Raw genomic sequence first — 25,649 nt, forward strand, 5'->3', positions numbered from 1 at the left:
GACGGCGTGTCCGTGAGAGTAGCGTGGGGGCGGGGAGGAGAGGCGGTGGCGGCGGCGGCGGCGGCGGCGGCGGCGGCGGCGGCGGCGGCGTCCGAGCTGCGCCACACGGGGCCGGAGCGCCGGGAGTCGGAGCGCCGAGCTGGGTCGTGGCGGCGGCGGCGGCGGCGGCGGCGGCGGTGGTGGTGAGAAGAGCCAGGAGGAGGGAGTGCCATGGCGGGGCAGCAGTTCCAGTACGATGACAGCGGGAACACCTTCTTCTACTTCCTCACCTCCTTCGTGGGGCTCATCGTGATCCCAGCCACCTACTACCTCTGGCCCCGAGACCAGAATGCCGGTGAGTGCTGCCGGCGCCTGCCTGCGGTTCCGCGCAGGCCCCGCCGCCCCCTCTGGGCCCCGCCGCTCCCGCCTGCCTGCCCCGGCCGGGCCCGGCCCGGCCCAGCCCAGCCCTCCGCGTCTGGGGTGACACGGGCCGCGCGGTCCGGCCTCGGCGTCCAGGCGTCCGCCGCCGGCAGGACCCGGGCTCGGCGGCGCTGGCCTCGGTGCCTTCCCACCCCTCTTCATTGTCCTCCTCGAGAGTTCGCCTCGCACCCTCTCTCCATTGTTCTGGACGCTGGTTGCAGCCGCTTCCTGCCTCTTTGTGTTCTTGCCTCTGCTTTTATGGGCTCGCTTGCTTTTTTTTCGTGAAGGGAGCGGGATGGGATGGGATGGGGAGGTGCGAGGAGTTGGCGAAGGAGGAAGCCAGGCGTGCAGGCACACAACTCCGAGCCCGCACCCTCCCCCGTTCGCCTGCCGCAGCTGACGGTACAGATGTTTCGAGGCACCCTGCGAGCTGGGTGGCATGTTTAGGAGTCTCAACTGAGCTCACCAGCCGCCCACCCCCGTCACTTCCTCCCGTGGCTTTTTCTTTTATTCACTCAGACTGTGGGGGTTGGAAGCGATGCCTTTATTATTCCTCCTAGCCAAAAAAAAAAAAAAAAAAAAAAAAAGGCGTTTGTGTCTCTTCTTTTCTTTGGAGTTTCCTGTTTATGACGGAAAAAGTGCAAGTGTGTGGGATTAAGACTCCTGTAAGTCGTAGGTAGTTGTGCAGTGCCAGATCCGTTTGCTTTTAGTTCTGAATCTTTTCGCGACGAACGCTATCGTATTAGAACACAGAATAATAGAGGTTCTTTAAAAGTCATTTTTCTGTTCGAGTAATGTTTCGATTCCATTTGTTGTCCTCTGCGAGGACATGTTGACAGATGATGTTCTTAAAGTCGATGGAACAGCAGGAGTCTGCGTGGGTTATTTATGGTAGCGTTAGCAGTGACTACTTGGATTTTAATATTAACATTTAGAGAGAGCTTTCTTGTTACAAGAGGTATGCTAACTTAAATATCTTAAGTCGGGTGTGGTGGAAGTCTAGGTTGTCTAGGTTACTTATTGTACTTTGGGGAAATTGCTAATAGGAAAACATTGGATCAACTCAGAGCTTGTTGTACATTAAGACTGATTTAAAGCCCTGTAAAATTCTAAAGTTATGCATAATAGAACCAAAACACTGTGCGTTTAGGGTAAAGAGCAACAAAGGACTCCATGTTTTGGAACGTTTGACAGTTTAAATAGGCAATGCAAGACTCTGCCATAGTTACCAGTGTTGAGTTTTGTCATTCAGTGGGTAGTTTACCAAATGTGGATTTTGGACTGTTGTCTTGTTTTTTCCTAGGTGCATTTGGATTGTGTGGGTTCTTTGGACAATGGATGTCTCTAAGTGATTAATTCTAAGTATTGTAATGGTTTATCTGTAAAACCTTGACCAGTCTGGTACTTCAAGGTAGAAGGGCCCACTTCTGGGTATGGTGTTTTTACTTGTCACCCATTTGTACATGCAGTTGGCTGTGTAGAAGACAAAAGAGTATCAGCAGGATAGGTAGGTTTTGTTACAGTGTGGTTGGAGAAGCTGCTCTGATTTCAGAAATTAGTCACCACTAACTGAATTTCTGAAATTTGAAAGCCTTTTTCATAGTGACTTTTACCGTATAAAATTTGATGACACAGGCAAGTCGTTCTTGAACCCCTTTAATGCATAGGTGGTTTTAGACAGATGGTGGCAGTTTAGGTGGAGGGAATTGACGGCTTGTAAGTCATGAACTTCAAATGTTACTTTATTTAATCCTTTAAAAAATGTAGTGAGATATAGCTACAATGATTAACCCAGTTTTACAGATGAGGAAACTGGAGGTTGGGGGGCCTAAGTAACCTTACTATGTGGTGGAGTCTGGATTAGAACATTGGTCTGCTTAGCTGCAAAGCTCTGTGTCGGCATACCGCTGGGTAGAAAACTGGGTGAACCATGGATGTTGATTTGCCCCTTCTGTACCTCCATTTGCCTTAGTAAACGTATGCACGTGTTGATGCGCTCGTTTGGTCTTGCCCCAAATTTCATTATTAAAATTAATGTGGACACTTATATACTCTTCTGATCATGATGAAAATTGCTGGGCACCACTTGGACTTTTATCATGGATTTACCATAATAATTTGTTTCTTTAAAATTACAATGGAATTAAAAGGATGTTTTCATCATAGTGAATACTCCCCACTCCCAAGCCTAGTTACAGTATCTTGAATATCAAGCAGAAATCTTGAATTACAGGTTCATACAAAACTTTGTAAAAGTTTTTTCAGATGTTTGCAACAAAATAATTTGTTGACTTTACTGATGGAGGTTACTTAATCTTTTTTTTGGGGGGGGGGATTAATTTTATTTGAAAGGCAGAGTTAGAGATCTGCCATCCCATCCACTGGTTCAGTCCCCAAATGGCTAGCTGCTATGGTCAGGGTTGGGCTAGGTGGAAGCCAGAGGCCGGGAGCCAGGAGATTCATCAGGGGTCTCTGTCTTGGGTGCCATGGGCCCAAGTATTTGGGCCATCTTCCACTGTTTTCCCAGGCACATTAACGGGGAGCTAGATTGGAAGTGGAACAGCGTGGACTCAAACAGGCACCCATATGGGATGCCAGCACTGCAGGTGGCTACTTAACCCGCTGTTCCACATGCTGGCCCCTGCTTAATCTTTATTCATCTTACTTAAAAAAGTCATGTTTTGCTTTTAGAATATTAATGTATTTGGTTATTGGCGCTTTTTTATTTTTTATTTTTTTAATTTGACAGAGTTAGGGAGAGAGAGAGACAGAGAGAAAGGTCTGCCTTCCGTTGGTTCACCCCCCAAATGGCCGCCACGGCTGGCACGCTGCGCCGATCTGAAGCCAGGAGCCAGGTGCTTCCTCCTGGTCTCCCATGCGGGTGCAGGGCCCAAGCACTTGGGCCATCCTCCACTGCCCTCCCAGGCCACAGTAGAGAGCTGGACTGGAAGAGGAGCAACCGGGACAGAATCCGGCGCCCCAACCGGGACTAGAACTGGGGTGCCGACTCCACAGGCGGAGGATTAGCCTGGTGAGCCACGGCGGGCCTTGTTTGTGCTTTTTGAGACCTTCCAGGCCATGCTGGGGTATAAACACTGTTAATTTTTCTGAAATCCAGAAGTCTGCCCTCAAGTTTCTGAATAGAGGCTGTGGACTTTTAGTAGGGTTTCTGAGTAACACCGTAACATATTTTAATATTTGCTTTTAAAGATTATCTAGTATTCCTGTGAAGTTCTTACATTGCTGAATAAAAAATAAAGGCATGAGTTTGAATTTCAGAGTTCTTCTGACAGTCTTGAGTTTTCAGGGATATTTTCTGCATGAAAGTATGAAAAGATTTTCTTTGCTGACAGTCACACAACCTTTTTTTTTAATTTTTTTTTTTTATTTGACAGGTAGAGTTATAGATAGTGAGAGGGAGAGACAGAGAGAAAGGTCTTCCTTTCGTTGGTTCACTCCCCAAATGGCTGCTATGGTCGGCACTGTGCCTATCCGAAGCCAGGAACCAGGTGCTTCCTCCTGGTCTCCCATGCGGGTGCAGGGCCCAAGGACTTGGGCCATCCTCCACTGCACTCCCGGGCCACAGCAGAGAGCTGGACTGGAAGAGGAGCAGCCGAGACTAAAACCCGGCGCCCATATGGGATGCCGGCACCACAGGTGGAGGATTAACCAAGTGAGCCACGGCACCGGCTCCAGTCACACAACCTTAAAGTTTGGTTTAAGCAATCTTTAAGTTTTTTTTTTTTTTTTTTTTTTTTTTAAATGACATGAGGGACTTTGAATGTCACAGTTGGCGGTTGTTTCAGGATGACTCTTGGAATTGTTGGGTTCTTAAGTGCACCAGGAGGCATATTGCCATTTCAAAGATTGTAAGAACTAGCATTTGGAAAGTAGATTTAGCTTGGTTAGTGATTGCATATTTGACATGTGAATTGAACTGACGCTGTTGTCTAAAGCATTATTAATGGAATCCTTTTGCTTTGATTTTTGTTTGACTTGCTGGGCTGTTGTTTGACTTGTGATAATATCCCTTTTAGTCATGAAGGGCCCTGCACTCTTGGGTGTTTGCAAATTGGGTGAATGAAATCACAAAATACTTTTTAGACAGTTACAGACAAAAATTTTATATGAAGAAATAATAATATGAAGGGTTTCAGTTTCCCAAGAATGATGGTTCTCAGTCTCTTTGTTAGTGTCACCTGGGGAGCTTTTAAAAACACTCCTGCCCATCTTCAGTTATTCTGATTTAATTGATCTGGAGTAGGTGCTGCGTATTCATATTTTAAATGGTCCTTGTATGATCCTAAGTTGTAGTTGTGTTTGAGAAGTGATGTTTAGAAGAGAATTTCCTTAGGATAGTCTTTTGCTATAGTTGTCCTTTTGGAGGGTAGTAAGTTTGTTTTGATATGTTCTTTTTGCTTAGGAAAAAAATCCAAAAAAACTAAAGTCTTAGCTTTTTTGTTTTACAAAGCTAAAAAATGCTTATTATAGAACAGCACTGTAAAGTTATAATAGTTGGAAACCAAATGTTTTTGAAAAAACAACTTTAATAATACAGGTTCACAACTAATGTATCAAAGTCACCTATTAATGGCTTCCAAAGTATTTAACATTTTGCTGTGATTGGAGCCTTAGGTATTTTGGGTATCCTTAAATTCTGAAATAATTTCACCTAGTTACCTTAGCCACTACCTAACTTTGATGTTGCTTTTAATATTGTCCTGTGACCTTATATGGCTGTCCGCTTTGTTCTGTCTTGACAGTGTTAACAGTTCTCTTGCATAGTACTTTTTACAAGTGTTCTTAATGTTTATATGTAATTTCAATCTGACCATTATTGTTATAAGTACATAATTTTGTCTATTACATTTTAAACATTGTTCTCAGTTGTTTATACCAGATTCGCATTGGTGTATTTGGCAAGAGAAAATAACTGATTGCTTGTTCATAGAATTCATAGAATTTCAGATAATCAAAAAATGCTTTTCATTCCATAGGTTAAAGATTATAGGTTTTTTGAATTGAGGTAAAATAAATCATGACATTTTCCTGGGTTTTGTTTATTTTTTGACTCCTTGCCCTTGCCTTTGCCTCCATCTTACTTTTTGAAAATTTGGCCTTACTCCCTTTTTTACTTTTTCAACACTGGTTGGTTTTGAAGCATTGCTCTGTCACTTACTTACTCTCATTTTAGGAAAGTTAGTTGATTTTTGTACATTTCAGTGTACTCTTCTGTTAATTAGAGACAGTAATCTGTTTCATATTAAAGTGAGGATTGAAAAAAGGATTAAATGAGATGTAGAATGTTTAGAACAGTGTCTGACATATAGCAATGCTGTTATCTTCTGGTTGCATGGACTTTCTCAGATAATTTGGTTTGCTACTAAAGCACATTTGTTTTTTTGTTGTTGTTGTAGCGAGGATAATGAAACTTAAAAAATACATTTATTCATTACTTGTTTGCTCTCAAACAGTTCATAAGTGAATTGGCTTTGTGGCTTGGGAGTGTGAGCGGGAGCCCGCTTTTGGTGCTTAATCGTATAGTAATAAGAAAACCTTTAATTTGAAAAGGTAGAAATTTTGTTTTTTGAGTCCCATATTAGTCCTCATTTAGTTATCTCTGAACTTTCAGCCTCATTTTCTAAGGGTAATAATACCTACTCAAGAAGTGATTGTAAGAAGCAGAGGAAGAAATGCATGAAGACATGCTGGCTGATTGCACTGTAGGCGTTCCTTCATTTACAATTGTTTATAGAGTATTACTTTTATGCTAGATGCTGCTTTTAGGTGATGGGTCACTTTTATATATATGTTAAGAGTGACAACTATTTTACCTTAGTTTTTTTTAAAAGATTTATTTATTGTTATTTGAAAGTCAGAGTTACACAGAGAGAGAGGAGAGGCAGAGAGAGAGGTCCTCCATCCGCTGGTTCAGTCCCCAACTGGCCGCAATGGCTGGAGCTGTGCCGATCTGAAGCCAGGAGCCAGGAGCTTCCTCTGGGTCTCCCATGTGGGTGCAGGGGCCCAAGCACTTGGGCCATCCTCCACTGCTCTCCCAGGCCACAGCAGAGAGCCTGATCGGAAGTGGAACAACTGGGTCTCAAACCGGTGCCCACGAAGGATGCTGGCTCCTCAGGCCAGGGTGTTAACCTGCTGTGCCACAGCTGGCACCGCTTTTTTTTTTTTTTTTAAGTTTATTTATTTGAAAGGCAGAATGAGAAAGTGAGAGCAAAAGAGAGAGACAGAAAGACACACTGATCTTCAATTCTTTGGTTTACTCTGCAACCACCAACAGCCAGGACTGTGGCCAGGCTCAAGGAAGCAATCTGAAACTCAATTCAGGTCTTCCACATGAGTACCAGGGACTCAAGTACTTGAGCCACCATAGGCTGCCTCTCAGGGTACACATTAGCCTGAAATTGAAGTCTGGACTTGATTGTAGGCACTCTGATAATGGATCAGATTTTTGAGTGTAATTTTTTTCTTAAATTGCATATACTTAATGCAGAAAAGCACAGAATGAAAACTGCTTATAATGCTTTTGCCCAAATCAATACAAGACAGTTAACATTTTGGTGTGTGCATCCCTTTTTTATTCCTGTGGGGAATAAAAGAATTTTTTTAAAGATCTGTTTTATTTATTTGAAAGTTACAGAAAGAGGTAGACAGAGAAAGAGAGAAAGGGAAGGAGAGAGAGAAAGAGGTCTTCTATTTGCTGGCTCACTTCCCAGATGGCTGCAATGACCAGAGCTGAGCTTATCTGAAGCCAGGAGCTTACTTCTGGTCTCCCACGTGAATGCAGGGGCCCAAAAACCTGGGCCATCCTCTGCTGCTTTCCCAAGTGCATTAACATGTAGCTGGATCGGAAGTGGAGCAGGCTGGGGCTTTAACCTGCTGGGCCGCAGTGCGAGCTGTGGGAATGATTTTAATGAATGATTTTTTTTATTTAATAAATGTGAATTTACAAAGTGCAACTTTTGTATTGTTGTGGCTCCCCCCCCCGAAACTCCCTCCCTCCCGCGTGCCTCCCCTCTCCCTCTCCCTCTCCCTCTCCCATCCCGCCCTTCATCGAGTTTCATTTTCAATTACCTTCATATACAGAAGATCATCTTAGTATATACTAAGCAAGGATTTCAGCAGGCTGCCCTCACACAACCACACAAGGTATAGGGTATTGTTCGACTAGTAGTGTTGTCTTTAAGTTTCATAGTAAAACACATTAAGGACAGAGATAATACGTGGGGAGCATGTACCCAGTGACTCCTGTTGTTGATTTAACAATTGGCGAATGTGTTTTTATAGCTATGAATTTCTCCCTTAGCACTGACTTTGTCATGTCCCATAAATTTTGGTATGTAGTGTTCTGGTTTTCATTCTTCTCTGAAAATTTTCTGATTTCTCTTGTAGTTTCTTTCGTCTATTAAGAAAGTCTTATTTAATTTATTTGTTTTGGTGAATTTTACTTACTATAACAATTTTGCTTCTATTAATTTTTTTTCAAGATTTATTTATGTATTTGAAATGCAGAGAGAGAAACAGACAGACAGACATTTTCTATCCACTGGTTCACTCTCCAAATGGCCATAAGAGCCAAGACTGTACCTGGCAGAAGCCAGGAGCCGAGAGCTTCATCTGGATCTCCCATGTGGGTGGCAGGGGTCCTAGTACTTGGGCCATCTTCTGCTGCCTTAGAGGCGCCTTAGCCGGGAACTAGATTGGAAGCGGAGCAGCTGGCACTTGAACCAGTGCTCCAATATGGGGTCCAGCAATGCAGGCAGTGGCTTAAACTGTTGCGCCACAACCCTGTCCCTTCACTTACCTTTTTCTTCTGCCTACTCAAATGCCTTTGTATCCCTCTTGTGAAGTTTTCATTTTAGTTATTTGCTTTTCAGCTCCAGAATTTCCTTTTGGTTTCTTTTTAGATTTTTTCACTATTGAAATTAACATTTTGCTCATATGTAATTTTCTTGACATTTTTCATGACTTCCTTTATTCTTTGTACATCTTTTCTTAAAGTCTTTGGTAGATCTGCTGATTTGAGTTTATAATTTTTAAGATTTATTTATTTTGAAAGTTAGAGAGAGAGAGCGCTAAAATGAAAGAGCTATCCTCCATCTGCTGATTCACTCCCAAGATTGCTGCAATGTCCAGGGCTGGGCCAAGCCAAAGCCAGGAGCTTCATCTGTGTCTCCCACATGGGTGGCAGGGGCCTAAATGCTTGGGCCGTCCTCTACTGCTTTCCTCAAGCCATTAGCAGGGAGCTGGATTGGAAATGGGACACGAACCGGTACCAGTATGTGATGCAAGTGGCAGCTTAACTTCACTACAAAACAATGCTGGCCCCAGATTTATTTCTGTTGATGTGTTTTTTTCTTGAATGGACCATAGTTAATTTTTAAAAGCAGATTTATTTATTTATTTGAAAGGCAGAGTCACAGAGAGAGAAAGAGATCCTCCATCTGCTGTTCCACTGCCCAAATGGCCACAGTGGTCGGATTTCGGCTGTTCCGAAGCCAGGAGCCTGGAGCTTCCTCCAAGTCTCTCACGTGGGTACAGGGGCCCAAGCACTCGGGCCATCCTCTGCTGCTTTCCCAGGCACACTATCAGGGAGGTAGATCTGAAGTGGAGCAGCCAGGACTTGAACCAGCACCCACATAGGATGCTGGCACCTTAGGCAGCTTCACCCACTGCACCACAGCACCAGACACCATAGTTAACTACTTCTTTGTATGCCTTATGATTTTATGGTTATTGAAAACTGGACTTTTGAATCTAATAATGTGATAACTCTGGGAATCTTCTCCAGCCTTTGCTTTTTTTGTTATTGTATTTAATTGTAGGCCTTGTCTGTTCATAGGATCAGCTTGAGATGTAAGCTTAAGGTCTCAAGTCTTGGGCCTGGCATTGTGGTGCAGCATGTTAAACTGCCACTTGTGATGCCAGCATCCCGTATGATTGGCAGTTCCAGTCCTGGCTGCTATACTTTCAATCCAGCTTCCTGCTATTGTACCTGAGAAAGTGGTGTAAGATGGCCCAAATACCTAGGCCCCTGCAGCAGTATGGGAGACCCAGATGGAGTTCCAGTGGAAGATCTCTCGCTCTTGCTCTCGCTCTTTTCCTCCCTCCTTTCATCCTTCCCTCCCTTGCTCTCCCTGTGGTGGGTTAATCTGCCGTCTGCTATGTTGGCATCCCATATGGGCACCAGTTCGAGTCCTGGCTGCTCCACTTCTGATCCAGCTCCCTGCCAATGTGTCTAGGAAATCAACAAAGGACGGCCCAAATGCTTGGGCTCCTGCCACCCATGTGGGAGACCCAAAAGAAGCTCCTGACTCCTGTTGTGGTCATTTGAGGAGTGAACCAGCAGGTGGAAGATCTCTCTATCTCTTCCTCTCTCTCTGTATCTCTGCCTGTCAAATAAATTATAAAAAAAGACAAAAACACCTCTGTCATTCTGCCTTTCAAATGCATAAATCTTTTTTTAAAAGGTCTCAGTTCTTTTCTGAATGTGAGCCTTTCCCTTTGTATATGCATTCATTTCCTTATTCCCCCCAATATATGTGGTTGGTTTTGAATGCCCTACTCTTTAATGTGTAGCTCCCGAAAGGGAAAAAGAGAATAGTAAAGGGACAGAGGTAAAGGTGCCACCTTTTAAATTCCTTGGAAGTCACGTGGCTGGAGGAGGACAGTCAAAATGACCACGTGCCTCTGTATCTTTTTGTGATCAGAGCACAAATCCTTTTTTAAAATTATTTTTATTTTTTTTATTTGACAGGTAGAGTTATAGATAGAGAGAGAAACAGAGAGAAAGGTCTTCCTTCTGTTGGTTCACTCCCCAAATGGCTGCTACAGCCGGCGCTGCGCCAATCCAAAGCCAGGAGCCAGGTGCTTCTTCTTGGTCTCCTGTGCAGGTGCAGGGGCCCAAGCACCTGGGCCATCCTACAGTGCCCTACTGGGCCACAACAGAGAGCTGGACTGGAAGAGGAGCAACTGGGACTAGAACTTTGTGCCCATATGGGATGCTGGCGCCACAGGTGGAGGATTAACCAAGTGAGCCACGGCTCCAGCCCCAAGAGCACAGATCCTTAATATTTTGAAAATAAGGTCCTTTTTGCCCGCACTTGCTGTTGTAAGCTGCTCCAGGAATATCTGCCCAGCTTCCTGCCAGAAAGCTGGGAATGGCAAGAGGTACTGTGCTAAGAGCAGAAACCAACAGAAATAAATCACAACTTATGTCAAGCCTTTCCTTTGAAAGTTAAAAGCCTTCAGTAGACTTCAGAGTTGGATGCCAGCATTGTGATGCAGTGGGTTAAGCTACTGTCTGTGGTACTAGGCATCTATTATGAGTGTTGGTTTTGAGTTCTGGGATCCAGCTCCCTGCTAATGCACCTGGGAAAGCAGCAGAAGATGGCCCAAGTGCTTGAGGCCCTCCACCCACCTGGAAGTCCTGGGGCAAGTTCCTGGCTCCTGGCTTTGGCCTTGATGTGGTGGTCATTTGAAGAATGAACCCATGGATGGAAGTGCATGTGTGCTGTCTCTTTCAAATAAATAAATGGATATTTAAAACAATAGATTCCTGAGTTCTATAGCAGTTACATAGGACAGATTCCTGTGTTCCCTATTCCACCTTCTTCTGGGATGACTAGACCTAGTCTCTTGTGGGGGAAGGCTCTTCCTCCCCTTCCAGGCTGAGTCTCAGCTCAACTGCCGTTTATTGGATGCTCACTAACCTTGAGGTGGGGAGAGATCATTCTACTCATAACAGCACTTGAGCTGGCTTCCTGTATTATCTCAATTCTAGTTTTGAGAAAGTTGAGCTCTAGAGGAGGTAATCCATTTACGTAAAGCAGTATCGCTGTTGGGGAAGACTGGTTGTTGGACTGTTGCAGTGGATTCGTTTCTGGGAGGAGGAGCATGGTCGGGGCAAGAGGCCTGGAGTCACCACACAGACCTCGGGAGGGAGTCGGGTGAAAGCAGGCCTGAGGCAAGCAGCCTGCAGACTCATTTATTTCAGTTGCTGCAACAGCTTATATAGCCAAGGCAGCCAATCTGGTCAAGGGGCGGTCTATGCCCTAACAAATCACACCCTGTTGCCAGGCAGTTTCTGAAGCCATCCATTCACAGCCTCTTGCCAGGCAGACTCAGCCGTCATGTGGTTTTTGAAACCATCCAAAAACAGCCTGTTGCCAGGCAGACTCTGTTGCCAGTGGCCATCTTGGCATGGCCTTCTCATTCCACCACATTGAACTTAGATCTGTCTTACGTCAAAACTTCTCTTGTTAGCCACCACTGTGTTCTGACTCCTGTAATTAAATAAATATAACAGTATAATAATTTAAAATGGCAAGTGGAAAGTGCTATGGGAGTAAGTGATTCTGTTTATTTGGGAAAGTGTTCATGTAAATGAGGTGATTTAAGGTAGATTTTAAAGGTAAGCGGGAGAAGACCCTTCTAGAAGTAGGTGAAAGCTTGTGCAAAAGCGTGAAATGTAGTAAATGGTAAAGATGTGAATGGGATTGACCCTTAGGACTAAGTCAGCTGTTTAAAGAAGCTTATACTTCATCATAAAAGTCATTTAGTAAACAATGCAGGTTTCTAAGTAGGATATTTAGTCAGCTTTTCTTTTGTGGAGTTCTGTGTGCAGGCTGGGTAGGGAGAAACTAAATGTAGGGGAATCCATTTCAGAGGCTTGTTCTGTTGAGACATTAGATTGTAGAGGGAGGTTCAGATTAGAAGGAAAATTATAAGATAGTTTGGGCTCTCTGTGGAATATAAGTACTGGGGCAGGGCGAGTGAGAGAGTAGAGTGCAGATTTTAAATTGTCATTCATTTTCATCTTTTTTTGGTGCTTTGTTCTTTTTTTTTACATTTCTTTTATTACTATTATTTCTCCATATGTTTGCTCACTAGATATGTTATGCTTTTTTTTTTAAAAAAGATTATTTATGTGAGAGAGTTTCAGAGAGAGAGAGGAAGGAACAGAGGGACAGAAACAGAAACAGATCTTTCATGTATTGGTTCACTCCTCAAATAGTCATAAAGGCTGTGGCTGGGCCAACCAAAACCAGGAGCCTAGAACTCTACCCAGGTCTCCCATGTGGGTATCCAGGGCCCAAGTAAGTACTCTGGCCATCTTCTGCTTTCCCAGGTGCATGAGGGAGCTGGATGGGAAGTGGAGGAGCTGGACTTGAACTGGTGCTCATATGGGATACTGGTGTTACAGGTTGACAGCTAATCCACTTTGCCACAACATTGGCCCCAAATTACATGTTTATATCCTTTTCTGATGGGAATGGAGATTCCCAAACTATATTGTGGGGATGGAGAACCTTGGTTGGACTGGGAAAGACCCCCAGCTAGACTTAGTCCAGGTTCTTGTCTTCTCAAGTGTAAGAATAAACTGGGAGATGTAGGTAGAGGTGAATAGAAGAGCAGGATTTATTGAAAGGCAGAAGGGTAATACACACTCAGACATAAGTGCAGGCAGCCTGAAGAGCAATGGCCAGGGCTGGGCCAGGCCATGGCAGGAACCTGAAACTCCATCTCAGTCTCCCAAATGTATGGCAGGGGCTCAAATACTTGGGCCATCTTCTGCCTTCCCAGGTGCATTAACAGGGAGCTGGACTAGAAGCAGAACAACTAGGATGCCAGCGTTGCTGTTGGTGGTTTGATCTGTTGCAACACAAACCGGCCCCTTTACTTATTTCTACCCCTTAAAAGCTATTTGGTAATTGAACAGTTTTGGGATTAAGGATGGAGGATGACTTTTATTTATTTATTTATGCTTTAATAATATGATTGATTATCTCATCTCTTACTGAGTAGGAGACTGGCATTGTAGTTGAGCAGGTTAAGCCAGTTTTTGGGACACATCCCTGAGCACTGGTTTGAGTCCCAGTTGCTCTGCTTCCATTCCAGCTTCCTGCCAATGTGCCTGGGAAGGCAGGGGAAGATGATCCATGAACTTGGGCCCCTGCCACCCATATAGGAGATTGGGATGGAGTTCCTGGCTCCTGGTTTCTACCTGGTCTACCCCTGGCTCTTGTGACCATTTGGGGAGTAAACCAGAAGGTAGAAGGTTGATCTTTCTGTGTCTCTTCCCCTTTGTCTCTCTCTCTCTGCTTTTCAAATAAATCTTTTTTAAAAAAAAAAGTGTAACCCAAATTACATAAAAAAAGAATTGTTTGAAAAAATGAGTTTCAGCTTTGTGTTCCAAGTAGTGTATTTTTATGAATGTTCACTTGTAGGAGTGCATGGTCTTGCTAAGACTTTAGTTCTTGAAGTGATATTAGAGATTAAGAAAAGTTTGAGTTATTATCTTAAAAAAACCCATTCCCACTTAGCCCACACAGAGGAAACCAGCTGGGAACTTGGTGGCAGAAAGAATAATAGTACTACATTTAGAATTTATAGGTGTGGTGACAAACAAGGATTAGTAACTATATTATGTAAATATGATTTTATTTGAAGGTCTTGTTGCTAGCTGCTTGGTCTTAGGAGAACCTAAGAAATAAAAAAGGTTTATTTTCATTTTTTCAGGTGTTTATTACTTTTTTTTATTTGACAGGTAGGGTTATAGACAGAGAGTGAGACAGAGAAAGGTCTTCCTTCCATTGGTTCACTCTCCAAATAGCTGCTACGGATGGTGCCGCGCCAATCCAAAGCCAGGAGCTGGGTACTTCTTCCTGGTCTCCCACACGGGTGCAGGGGCCCAAGCACTTGGGCCATCCTCCTCTGCCTTCCTAGGCCACAGCAGAGACTGGAAGAGGAGCAACCGGAACTAGAACCCTGCGCCCATATGGGATGCCAGTGCCACAGGCGGAGGATTAACCAACCAAGCCACGGCGCCAGTCCCTCAGGTGTTTATTCCTTTAGTCATGCCTTTTATTCAGACACAAAGGTCGTTACAAATATATCCATATTCTTGGATTTCCTTTTAGAAATGTTTCTTATTACCAGATTTTATTGATGAGAAATGTTGTTATACCATGTCATCATTGCATTTGTTTTTTTTCTCCAAAGATTTGTTTATTTGAAAGGCAGAGTTAGAGAAACAGAGAAAGAGATTTTCCATTTGTGGTTCACCCCCAAATGTCTGCAATGCCAGAACTAGACTGGGCCAGGCCAAAGCCAGGAGTTCAGAACTCCATCTGGGTCCCCCATGAGGGTGCAAGGGCCATCCTCTGCTGCCTTCTCTGGTGCATTAACAGGGAGTTGGATTGGAAATGGAGAGCAGTCAGTGCTCAAACCAGCAGTCATATTGGATGTCGGCATCATAAGTGGCCACTTAACTCCCTGTGCTACAACACCAGCCCCACCACTGCATTCTTGAAAGGTCTAGTTAGTTAATTCTCTTAAAAAGATGTTTCTTACATCTTGGAATTGTGTGTCAGTAAGGATGAAGGAGTTTTCTTGTGTCTATTATAAATCTCTTCAGCTTTAGATTTTGTTTGTATAGTTAAATCTGGTACTTAGCATTCACTGTACTGGGTACAGCAGGTGATACAAAGATGAATGCAATGTAAATATAGCTGGGGCCAGCGCTATGGTGTAGTGGGTTAAGCAGTGCCGACATCCCATGTGGGTGCCGGTTCGAGACCTGGCTGCTCCACTTATGATCCAGCTATCTACTGTGGCCTGGGAAAGCAATGGAAGATGGCTTGGTTCCTTTGGCCCCTGCAACCGTTTGGGAGACCTGGCTTCGGATCGGTGCAGCTCCTGCAGTTGCAGCCAACTGGGGAGTGAACCAGTGGATGGAACACTTCTATCTTCCTCTTTCTGCCTCTCCTTCTCTCTCACTAACTCTGACTTTCAAATAAATAAATAAATATTAAAAAAAATATAGTCTTGTTTTGATAGTTTGTAATGTGGGTGGGGTATGGAGGATTAGGATTAGACAAATTCATGAATTATATCCAGAATCAGTAAAAAAAACATGCAAAAGAAGTAAAAACAAGTGCTGTGGAAATTAGTTGGATAAATATTTGTACCTAATTGGGATAATAATGGGGATCTAGACATTAGGAAAGGTTTTGTAGTATAAGTGGATTTAGGCTTTAGGATGAGGAAAGATTTTTTTTTTTTTTTTGACAGGCAGAGTGGACAGTGAGAGAGAGAGACAGAGAGAAAGGTCTTCCTTTTTGCCGTTGGTTCACCCTCCAATGGCCGCCGCGGCCGGCGCACCGCGCTGATCCGATGGCAGGAGCCAGGAGCCAGGTGCTTTTCCTGGTCTCCCATGGGGTGCAGGGCCCAAGCACCTGGGCCATCCTCCACTGCACTCCCTGGCCACAGCAGAGAGCTGGCCTGGAAGAGGGGCAACCGGGACAGAATCCGGTGCCCCGACCGGGACTAGAACCCGGTGTGCCGGCGCCGCTAGGCGGAGGATTAGCCTAGTGAGCCGTGGCGCCGGCTAGGATGAGGAAAGATTTTAATGAGTGGAATTGTGGGGGTGGAGGACAGAGGATAGTGCAAAGAGCCTGAGTGGAAGTGTAGAGACTAGGAAGCATGTAATATGTTCAAAGCATTGATTGGGTCAGTTGGAGCCAGGGTTCATAGGGTGAAAAAAATGTGAGAAAGGCCAAAAAAGCAGAGTTAAACCACAGAAAACCTTTTGTTTCTAAGAATCTTGAATTTTTTCTTTTGTGTTTGACATTTCACTTAGCATAATTTCAGTGTTCAGTCATATTGTAGCATGTATCAAGACTTTATTCTTTTTATGGCCCAGTAATATTCCATTGTTGGATCCATCACATTTTGTTTATCTGTTGAAAACTGGGCTGTTGCCCTTCAGCTGTTTTGAATAATGCTGCAGTGAACATTAGCATACAGTATCTGTTTGAATTCTTCATGGCAGTTCTTTTGAGTATGTTTTTAGGAGTGGAATTGTTGGGTCTCATGGTAATTCTGTTTAGCTTTTTGAGGAACTCCCAAACTATTTCCCACAGTGGCTGCGCCTTTTACTCTCTTAGCATCAGTGTGTGAGGGTTCCAATTTCCACATATCGTCAATATTTTCCATAAAAAATTGTAACTTTACTACTAGATTTGAAATGGTTTCATTATGGTTTGTGGTTATTGACCGTTTGTTGAAGTTCTTGGGGGAAATTTTTATTCAAATCTGTTGTCTGTTTTATTTATTTATTTTTATTTATTTATTTATTTATTTTTTGACAGGCAGAGTGGACAGTGAGAGAGACAGAGAGAAAGGTCCTCCTTTGCCGCTGGTTCACCCTCCAATGGCCGCTGCGTCCGGCGCACCACGCTGATCCGATGGCAGGAGCCAGGTACTTCTCCTGGTCTCCCATGGGGTGCAGGGCCCAAGCACTTGGGCCATCCTCTACTGCACTCTCGGGCCACAGCAGAGAGCTGGCCTGGAAGAGGGGCAACTGGGACAGAATTCGGTGCCCCGACTGGGACTAGAACCTGGTGTGCCGGCGCTGCAAGGTGGAGGATTAGCCTAGTGAGCCGCGGCGCCAGCTGTTGTCTGTTTTTAAATTTTTTAAAATTCTTTTTAAATGTATTTGAGTGGCAGAGACAGAGACAGACAGAGCTCCCCTTAGTTAGCTCCCAAAATGCCCATAGTGGCCAGAAGTGGGCCAGGCTAAATCTAGGAACCAGGAACTCAATTCAGGTCTCCCAGGTGGGTGGTAGGAAACCAACTTCTTGAGCTGTGATCTGTCTTCCAGGAAGTTGGAATCAGGAACCAGAGCTGAGAATTGAATTCAGGCATTCTACTATGGCTGAGATGTCTTAATTGGCATCTTAACTTCTAGAGCAAACATCTACTCCATTTGCCCGTTTTTTGATTGGGTGGTTTATCTTTTTCTTGCTGACTTATAGGAATTCTTTATGTATTCTTGCTACGAATCCCTTACTAGATATATGATTTGCAAATATTTTCTCCCATTCTATGAATTGCCTTTTTACTTTCTTGATAATGTCCTTTGAACTAAAAGCCAAAAGTATTTGATACTGCTGAAATTCAATTTATCTTTCTTTGGTTGCTTATGCTTTTGGTGTCATATCTCTGAATCTGTTGCCAACTCTAAGTAAATGGAAATTTACCTTCATGGTGTGTTCTAAGAGATTTATGATTTTAACTATTATATTTAGGTATTTGATCTACTTTGAGCTAATTTTTGTATAAGATACAATGAGGGAGGGGTCCAAATTCATTGTTTTCGGTTTGCAAACCAGCACTACTGAAGAATGTTCTTTCCCCATGTAGTGGCTTTGTATTTTTGTCTGAAATCAGCTTGCCATAGATGTATAGATAGAATATGGGGTAACTTACTGAGCATAGTAGTGAGGGCCTCATAATATTAGAATTCTTCAAGATTGAATTCTTGACTTCCATCTACACTTAACTGCTTTGGTGATCATTCCAGTCTAAAAGCTTTTAGCTGTTGTCTCTGAGGGTACTTAAAAGATTGGAAAAATGGAATTCAAAGATGTTTATTTTAGTGCAAGAATATTCGAAATTGATGTGATTTTTTCATAATGTGCATTTTCTTGGAACTTTTTGAAGACCACTTATATGTTGAGGACTTCGAAATTTCTATTTCCAGTCTAGACCTCCTTCCTTGAACTATGGCTTGTGTATTGGTGCCTAATCCACATTTGCATTTGGATATCTGGTCTTAATCTTGATAGGCACAAAATTGACATTTCTTTCCTTTCACCCCCTAATCCTGACCAAAAGAGTACAGCTTAGTAACAACTCTGTTTGGCTTTTCAGGCAAAAAGCCTTGGAGTTTTCCTTTCTTTTTTCTTTTTTTTTTTTTTTTCTTTTGAAGATTTATTTTATTTTATTTGAAAGAGTTACAAAGAGAGGTAGAGACAGAGAGTGAGGTCTTCCATCCACTGGTTCCCTCCCCAAATGGCCACAACGGTCAGAGCTGTGCCGATCCGAAGGCAGGAGCCAGGAGCTTCTTCTGGGTCTCCCACGTGGGTGCAGGAGCCCAAGGACTTGTGCCATCTTCTACTGCTTTTTCAGGTCATAGCAGAGAGCTGGATCCAAGGAGGAGCAGCCAGGACTAGAACTGGCACCCACATGGAAGGCCAGCGCTTCAGGCCAAGGCTTTAACCCGCTGCACCACAGTGCCAGCCCCTTGGAATTTTTCTTGACTCATACTTTTCTTACAGACTGTTAGCATGTCCTGTTGACTTTACCTTTAAAATACTATATTCAGCAGCTGGTATTTGCACAGTGGGTTAAGTCACTACTTATGACACTGGCATCCCATATCCAAGGCATTCCATATCAGGCACTCAACTTCTGTGTGATCCAGCTTCCTGCTAATGTGCCTGATAGTGGACGATGGCCCAGGTACTTGGTCTCTCACCTACACGGGAGACCAGGATGGGGTTCTTGGCTGTTGGCCTCAGTCTGGCCCAGTGCTGGCTGTGTAGTCATCCGGGGAGTGAATCAGCAGATGGAAGATCTCTATCTCCCTCCCAGTCACTCTGCCTTGTACATAAACTAATAAATCCTAGAAAAGCATGCTACATCTGGTCTGTTTCTCATCACTCCAATACCAGTTACTATCTGGTTTATTGACTGAAGTCATGTTTCCTAACTAGTCTTCTTGTTACCCTTGCTCATTGTTTCTTTTCTTGAAATGCTACTAGAGTGATCCTTTTTAGACAGGAACCAGCTCTTAGAATCCCTTGAGACTCTCTATCTCAATCCAAATAGAAGCTCAGATCTTTAGGGTGTTTATCTTTGATCTCCTTTTTTTTTTTTTTTTTTTTTTTTAAACCAGTCTCTGTTTTTCCTACTCCAGCCACAGCAGCCTCTGCTGGAGTTAACTAAGTAGAGGTAATAGAGGTACATGCCTTCCCTCAGACCCTCAGTGTTGTTTCTCCTGTTGTTATCCACCCAAGGTTCTTTGACACACTCGCTCTTCAAAGAGAGCTGGGCAGGGTTTTTATTGGGTTGGGGAGGTTGAGGCAGCATCCTCTATGTTTTTGACTTACCCCCTGGGCACAGTTTGCCATTTGCCCAGTGGTTTGTGCAGGTCCTGTTGTACCTCTTGCACATGACATGACCAAAATGGCAGTGTCGCTCACTATTGCCGCCCCAGGAAGGTCACATGTCAGTTACATTGGACTCTCCTGGGCGTGTGTGCAAGTAGGGAAGATCTCTGTCAGGGCAGAGGTGGCCTTACTTTTAAGGCTTAGGAGCTTCTTATTCCCAATTGGCTGGGTGTTGGGTGAGGCAGCCCATGGATGCAGTTGGGCAAATGGATACATGGTTGGGTTGGCAGAATTCTGATTTTGTGAATTAAGTGCTGTTTCTATCCTGTCTCACCTTTGCCTGGAGTGGTTTTCCTCCAGATAGCCAAATTACCTCCTCCTTCATCTCCATTGTCTTTGTCCAAATACAGTCTCTCAGTGATGCCGTCCTTAAACATCATGTTAAAAATGTGAAATTTTTATGCAATTTACTCATTTAATTTATTATCTACTGGAATACTTTATGGTCTATGAGAGTAGGGGTTTTTCTTTTGTTTTCTGCTGTGCTCTCAGTTCCAGAAAAGTCTGATACATAGTAGGTACCAAATATATGTTAAATAAAGGAGTCTATCATTCTCTACAAATATTTACAAATAGTGACTATGATATTCCAGGCGGGGCAGTTGTTTATGGTTGAGATACAATTTTCCCCTTAATAGCCTGAGTGCAGAGGAGTCAAAATTGACTTTAATATTCCTGCTGAAGAATGGTGGTGTCGTATGTACAAACTGCAGAGCATGTGCAGTTAGCCCTCTGTGACTGCATCTAGAGTCAGCCAACTGCAGGCTGAAAATAGATAAACAGAAATTGTGTACAGACTTTTTGATTGTCATTATTCCCTAAACAACACAGTATAACAACTATTTATATAGCATTTACATTGTATCAGGTATTATAAGTAATCTAAGGATGGTTTAAAGTATACGTGAGAGGGTCAGTATTGTGGTGTAGCAGAGGCTCTGTATTGTGGTGTAGCAGGTTAAGCCACTGTCTGCAATGCAGGCATCCCAAATGGGTAGAAGATCTCTTTCTCTCTCTGTCTCTCCCTCTCTTTCTCTGTAACTCTGCCTTCCAAATAAATAAATAAATAAATATATTTTAAAGATTTATTTATTTATTTGAAAGGAAGAGTTACAGAGAGGTGAGGGGACGGGTCTTCCGTCCACTGGTTCACTCCCCCCTGACCACAACAGCTGGAGCTGCGCTGGTCCAAAGCCAGGAGCCAGGAGCTTCTTCCGGTTCTCCCACACAGGTGCCGGGGCCCAGGCACTTGGGCCATCCTCCACTGCTTTCCTAGGCCATAGCAGAGAGCTGGATCAGAAGTGGAGCAACTGGGACTAGAATCGGCGACCGTATGACGATGGCTTTACCTGCTATGCCACAGTGCTGGCCCCATAAATCTTTTTTTTAAATAAAGTTTGCATGCAGGTGTTTTTAGGTTATATGTAAATATTGTATCATTTTATATAGAGGACTTGAGCTTCTACAGATTTTAGTACTGGTTACTGAGGGATGACTGACACAGTGATGAGGAATAAGAAAGGAGCGCTGGGGTCAGCGCTGTGGGTAAAGCTGTTGCCTGCAGTGCAGGCATCTCATATGGGTGCTGGTTCTAATCCCGGCTACTCCTCCTCTTATCCAGCTCTCTGCTATGTCCTGGGAAAGCAGTAGAAGAGGGCCCAAGTCCTTGTGCCCCTGCACCTGCATAGGAGACCCAGAAGAAGCTCCTGGCTCCTGGCTTCTGATCTGCGTAGCTCTGACCATTGCGGCCATCTAGGGTGTGAACCAGCAGATGGAAGACTTCTCTCTGTCTCTCCCTCTCACTGTCTGTAACTCTGCCTCTCAGATAAATAAATAAAATCTTTTTAAAAATATAAGAAAGGAGCACTAAAAATGTTGGAATTCTTAAACCTAGAAATTCCACCTCTGGTACTGAGTTATAAGGGATATAGTGTTCTAAATACAGAACCAAAGATACTCTTTTTTGTTTTTTAACAATAAAAAGTTAGTAATAATTTATATGTCTAATTATAGGATGGTAGGTGTAATATGATATAATATTTAGTCACAGTTATATATATGTATAGGGATATATATAGAGGGATATATATATATATATATATATATATGAAGATAGATAAATAGATAGATAAGGAGAGACAGAAAGAGGGAGAAAGAGAGCTTTCATTTGCTAAGTCACTCTTCCAGATTGCTGCAATTGGCTGCTCTGGGCTAGGCTGAAACCTGGAGCCAAGAACTTCATCTGGGTCTCCACCTGGGTGGCAGGAACCCAAACACTTGGGCCATCCTCCCCTGCTTTTCTCAGGCCATTAGCTGGGAGCTGGATCAGAAGTGGAACAATTGGGACACAAATCTGCACCCGTGTGGGATTGCTGGTATAGCAGCAGGTAGCTTTACCTGCTTCATCACAAGGCTAGCCCTTCACTGAGTGATATTTACAGTGAGTTTCTGAAAAGACAGATGTTTAGGACTTTGAAAATTTCAGCTAATGTCATCTTTAAAAAATTTTAAAAAATTTATTTGGAAGACAGAAAGAGATTTTTTTTTTTTTTTTTTTTCCTGGCAAACCTCCATCTACTGATTTGTTCTCCAAATGCCTGCAGTGTCCCCACTGGGGCCTAAGCTAGTGCTGAATCTGGGAGCTGGAAACTCAGTCTGGATCTCCCACTTGGATGGCAGGTACCCAACTCCATCACCAGGAAGCTGGAATTGGGAATGGAGCTGGTACTCATAGGCAGGCTCTTTGTTACGGAATACAGGCATACTAAGTGGTATCTTAACTGCTGTGTCAAATATCCGCCCCAGCTAATGCCATCTTCACACAAGCTTCAGCCTCATGTTATCATTTCTCAGTTTAGACACTGGTACATTATAACATACTATGCTTATGCTGGGTTTTGTATATCCTGTTCTGCTCTATGACAAACTATCACTTAGCTAACTGCTGAAATAGAAGGAAGCACCAGCTATCAACACTATGGAAATTCTTGAAGACCTTGACTGAAGGTGCCCGCAGCTATCTTTTTTTTTTTTTTTTTAAAGATTTATTTATTTATTTGAAAGTTAGAGTTACACAGAGCGAGAAGGAGAGGCAGAGAGAGAGAAAGAGAGAGGTCTTCCATCTGCTGATTAACTCCCCAAATGGCTGTTGTGAGTGTGGCTGGACCAGTCCTAGGCCAGGAGCCTGGAACTCCATCCAAGGACTTGGGCCATCTTCTGCTTTCCCAGGTGCATTAGCAGGGAGCTGGATTGGAAATGGAGCTGCCAGGACTCAAACCGGCACCCATATGGGATGCCTGCACTGCTTTAACTCACTGTGCTACAGTGCTGGCTCCCTACAACTGTACTTTAAAAGTACAATTTTAATCCCTTACATTTCAGGAAACAGTTATTTTCAAATTCCTCATGTATTTGACCTCAGTATCTTTGTCATCACAGAGCTATTTTCTTTTTTTTTTCTTTTTAAAGATTTTATTTATTTAGTTGAGAGGCAGAGTTACACACAGAGAGGAGACAGAGAAAGGTTTTCCATCTGCTCGTTTGCTTTTGCTGGTTTTTTTTTTTTTTTTTAAAGATTTTTTATTTATTTATTTGAGAGGTAGAGTTACAGACAATGAGAGGGAGAGATAGAGAGAAAGGTCTTCCTTCCATTGGTTCACTCCGCAGATGGCCACAACGGCCGGAACTGTGCCGATTCGAAGCTAGGAGCCAGGTGTTTCTTCCTGGTTTCCCATGCAGGTGCAGGGGCCCAAGGACTTGGGCCATCTGCCTTCCCAGGCTACAGCAGAGAGCTGGATTGGAAGATGAGCAGCCGGGACTAGAACCAGTGCCCAAATGGGATGCCAGCGCCACAGGTGGAGGATTAACCTACTGTGCCACAGCGCCGGTCCCAGCAGTGTATTTCATTGTCTCCACTGAGAAGGTGGTTTTTGGCACCTAGTGGATAGAGACCATCTTGCTCCTCTACTTCCTGTAATGTACAGAGCAGCCCTCCACAACAAACTATGTAATACAGGTATTCCAAACTATCAGTGGGGGCCAGGTTGAAAAATTCTGCTGTATAGTACTTGTTTTAGTACCATAAACGGAAAAACATTGTGGTAGGTAAGCATACAATGTAATTTTGTGCTTCTGTCCAGTCAAGTACCAGCTTTGGAAGACTGAATAGCCCTTGATGTGTTTAAACCACTTGGTTTGTTTTTGTTGGCACTTATACTGCCTAGGCATTCTCGAGGGCTGTGAACTTTGGTTGTGGGATAGTTCTGCTCTAATTTTTTTTTTTTTTTTAAGTTCAAGAAACTTTTCAGTTGTCTTTTGAGACATACTCTTTTGCTAGAGTATGCACAGAGTATAGGTGGCAGATGAATGCAAATTTCCTTAAATCTTCCAATTTAGATAATCCGACTGTGTGCTGTGTGGTGGGAATGCTGAACAATGTGTGTGTGAAGCCTCTGTCTCTTCCAAGTCCAACTGGTTCTTAATTGGCTAAGTGTCAGATTCATGTTGATGATGTAACAGAACCTTTAATTTCTGCTACTCCTTTGTGATTAGGATGACTGTGTCACTTTTATTTTTGGTATTCTAGAGTGGCAGTTCTCAAGATTGTACTTTGAAATTATCATACGCCTTTCGTATTTTGAAACATTCTAGGAAACAAACTACTATTAGTGTTTTTCTTGTTTTTAAAAACATTAATAAAGCTACAAAAATTGTCCAAATAAGTGAGCCAGTTTTACCATAGGAATATAATATGCATGTACTTGAAAGAGTTTATGAAAAATAAAATTGAAAGATAAGTTTATTTGGCACAAAATTTTTTTGAAAGGCCAGCACTGTGGTGCAGTGGGTTAAGCTACCATCTGCCAGTACCGGCATCTCTATGGTCACCAATTCAAGTCCTGACAGTTGCTCTTCCAATCCAGCTCTCTGCTAATGTGCCTGGGAAAACAATGGAAGATGGCCCAAGTGCTAGGACCCCTGTCTACACTTGGGAGACCCGGATGAAGCTCTGGCTCCTGGCTTTGGCTTAGCCCAGCCCCGGCCATTGAGGCCATTTGGGGAGTGAACCAGTGGATGGAAGATCTCTCTCTCTATCTCTCCTCTCTCTCTAATTGACTTCAAATAAATAAATAAATCTTAAAATTTTTTTTTTAAATCCATGCATAGTTTTTTTCACAATATGTAATTTCCATGACTTTTTTATTTTTTAAGGTTTATTTATTTATTTGAAAGGCAGAGTTGGAGAATGGGAGAAAAAGAGAAAGAGAGATCTTCCATCTGATGGTTCACTTTCTAGATGGCCACAATTTGCCAGGGAGCTTCTTCCAGGTCTTCCCACATGAGTAGCAGGGGCCTAAGCACTGGGCCATTCTCCATTGCTTTTCCCAGGCCATTAACAGGGAGTTGGATCAAAGTGGTATAGTCAGGACACAAACTGGCACCTTTAAGAGATGCCAGTGTCACAGATGGTGTCTTTACCAGCTATGCCACAATGCCTACCTCATTCCATGCTGTTTGTAAAGTACCTGGCATCTTGACTAGATTCAGAGGAACTTTGTGTAGCTAGAAAGTTCATGTATATCTTTTAGACTTTTGGGACTATTGCATATGATTTTCTGATTTTTGTTACTATTTTCTTAGGTCCTTAGGGATTTAAGAATCTTTACATTTTGGGAATAGAAGTTGTACATCATTTTCTTTTAATAGTTTATATTGAGGGGCCAGTGTTGTGGCATGGTGAGTTAAGCTATTGCTTGCCATGCCAGCATCCCATATTGGAACAGTGGTTCAAGTCCCTTCACAATGGTTCAAGTCTCCTCTGATACAGTTTCCTACTAATGTGCCTGAGAAGAAAGTGGAAAGAAGATGATCGAAGTACTTGGGTCCTTGCCACCCACGTTGGGGATCTGAATGGAGTTCTAGACTCCTGGCTTCAGCAGCCATTTGGGAGTGAACCATCGAATGGAAGATCTTTTTCTGTCTCTGCCTCTTCATCTCTCTGTCACTTTGCCTTTCAAATAAAGTAAGTCTTAAAAAATAGTTTACAGTGAAATAAATTATGTATCTGTTATTTGGCTTTATTAGTTTTAGTAACCTTTATACAGGCATGTTCTGAAATTTCTCATTGGTTTTTGTAATCCTTAAAAAAAACAAAATCTATATTGATGTATTTATTGTTAGTGAAAAATGAAGTCAGACTTTTCATGATATTTTGAT

At 43.2% G+C, this 25,649-nt stretch overlaps 1 protein-coding gene across 1 annotated transcript in view; it reads left to right on the forward strand.

Annotated features, from left to right (window-relative positions):
• The first annotated feature begins 210 nt into the window (after positions 1–210).
• The window catches only part of SEC63 (SEC63 homolog, protein translocation regulator), an 87,306-nt gene continuing 61,867 nt past the window's right edge, over positions 211–25,649 (forward strand). Inside the window, 1 exon segment of the mRNA NM_001171321.1 lies at positions 211–334. Within this exon segment, the coding sequence (NP_001164792.1) occupies positions 211–334 (124 nt within the window).

The sequence above is a fragment of the Oryctolagus cuniculus genome, chromosome 5 (genome assembly GCF_964237555.1).
Source record: "Oryctolagus cuniculus chromosome 5, mOryCun1.1, whole genome shotgun sequence".
NCBI classification, from domain to species: Eukaryota; Metazoa; Chordata; class Mammalia; order Lagomorpha; family Leporidae; genus Oryctolagus; species Oryctolagus cuniculus.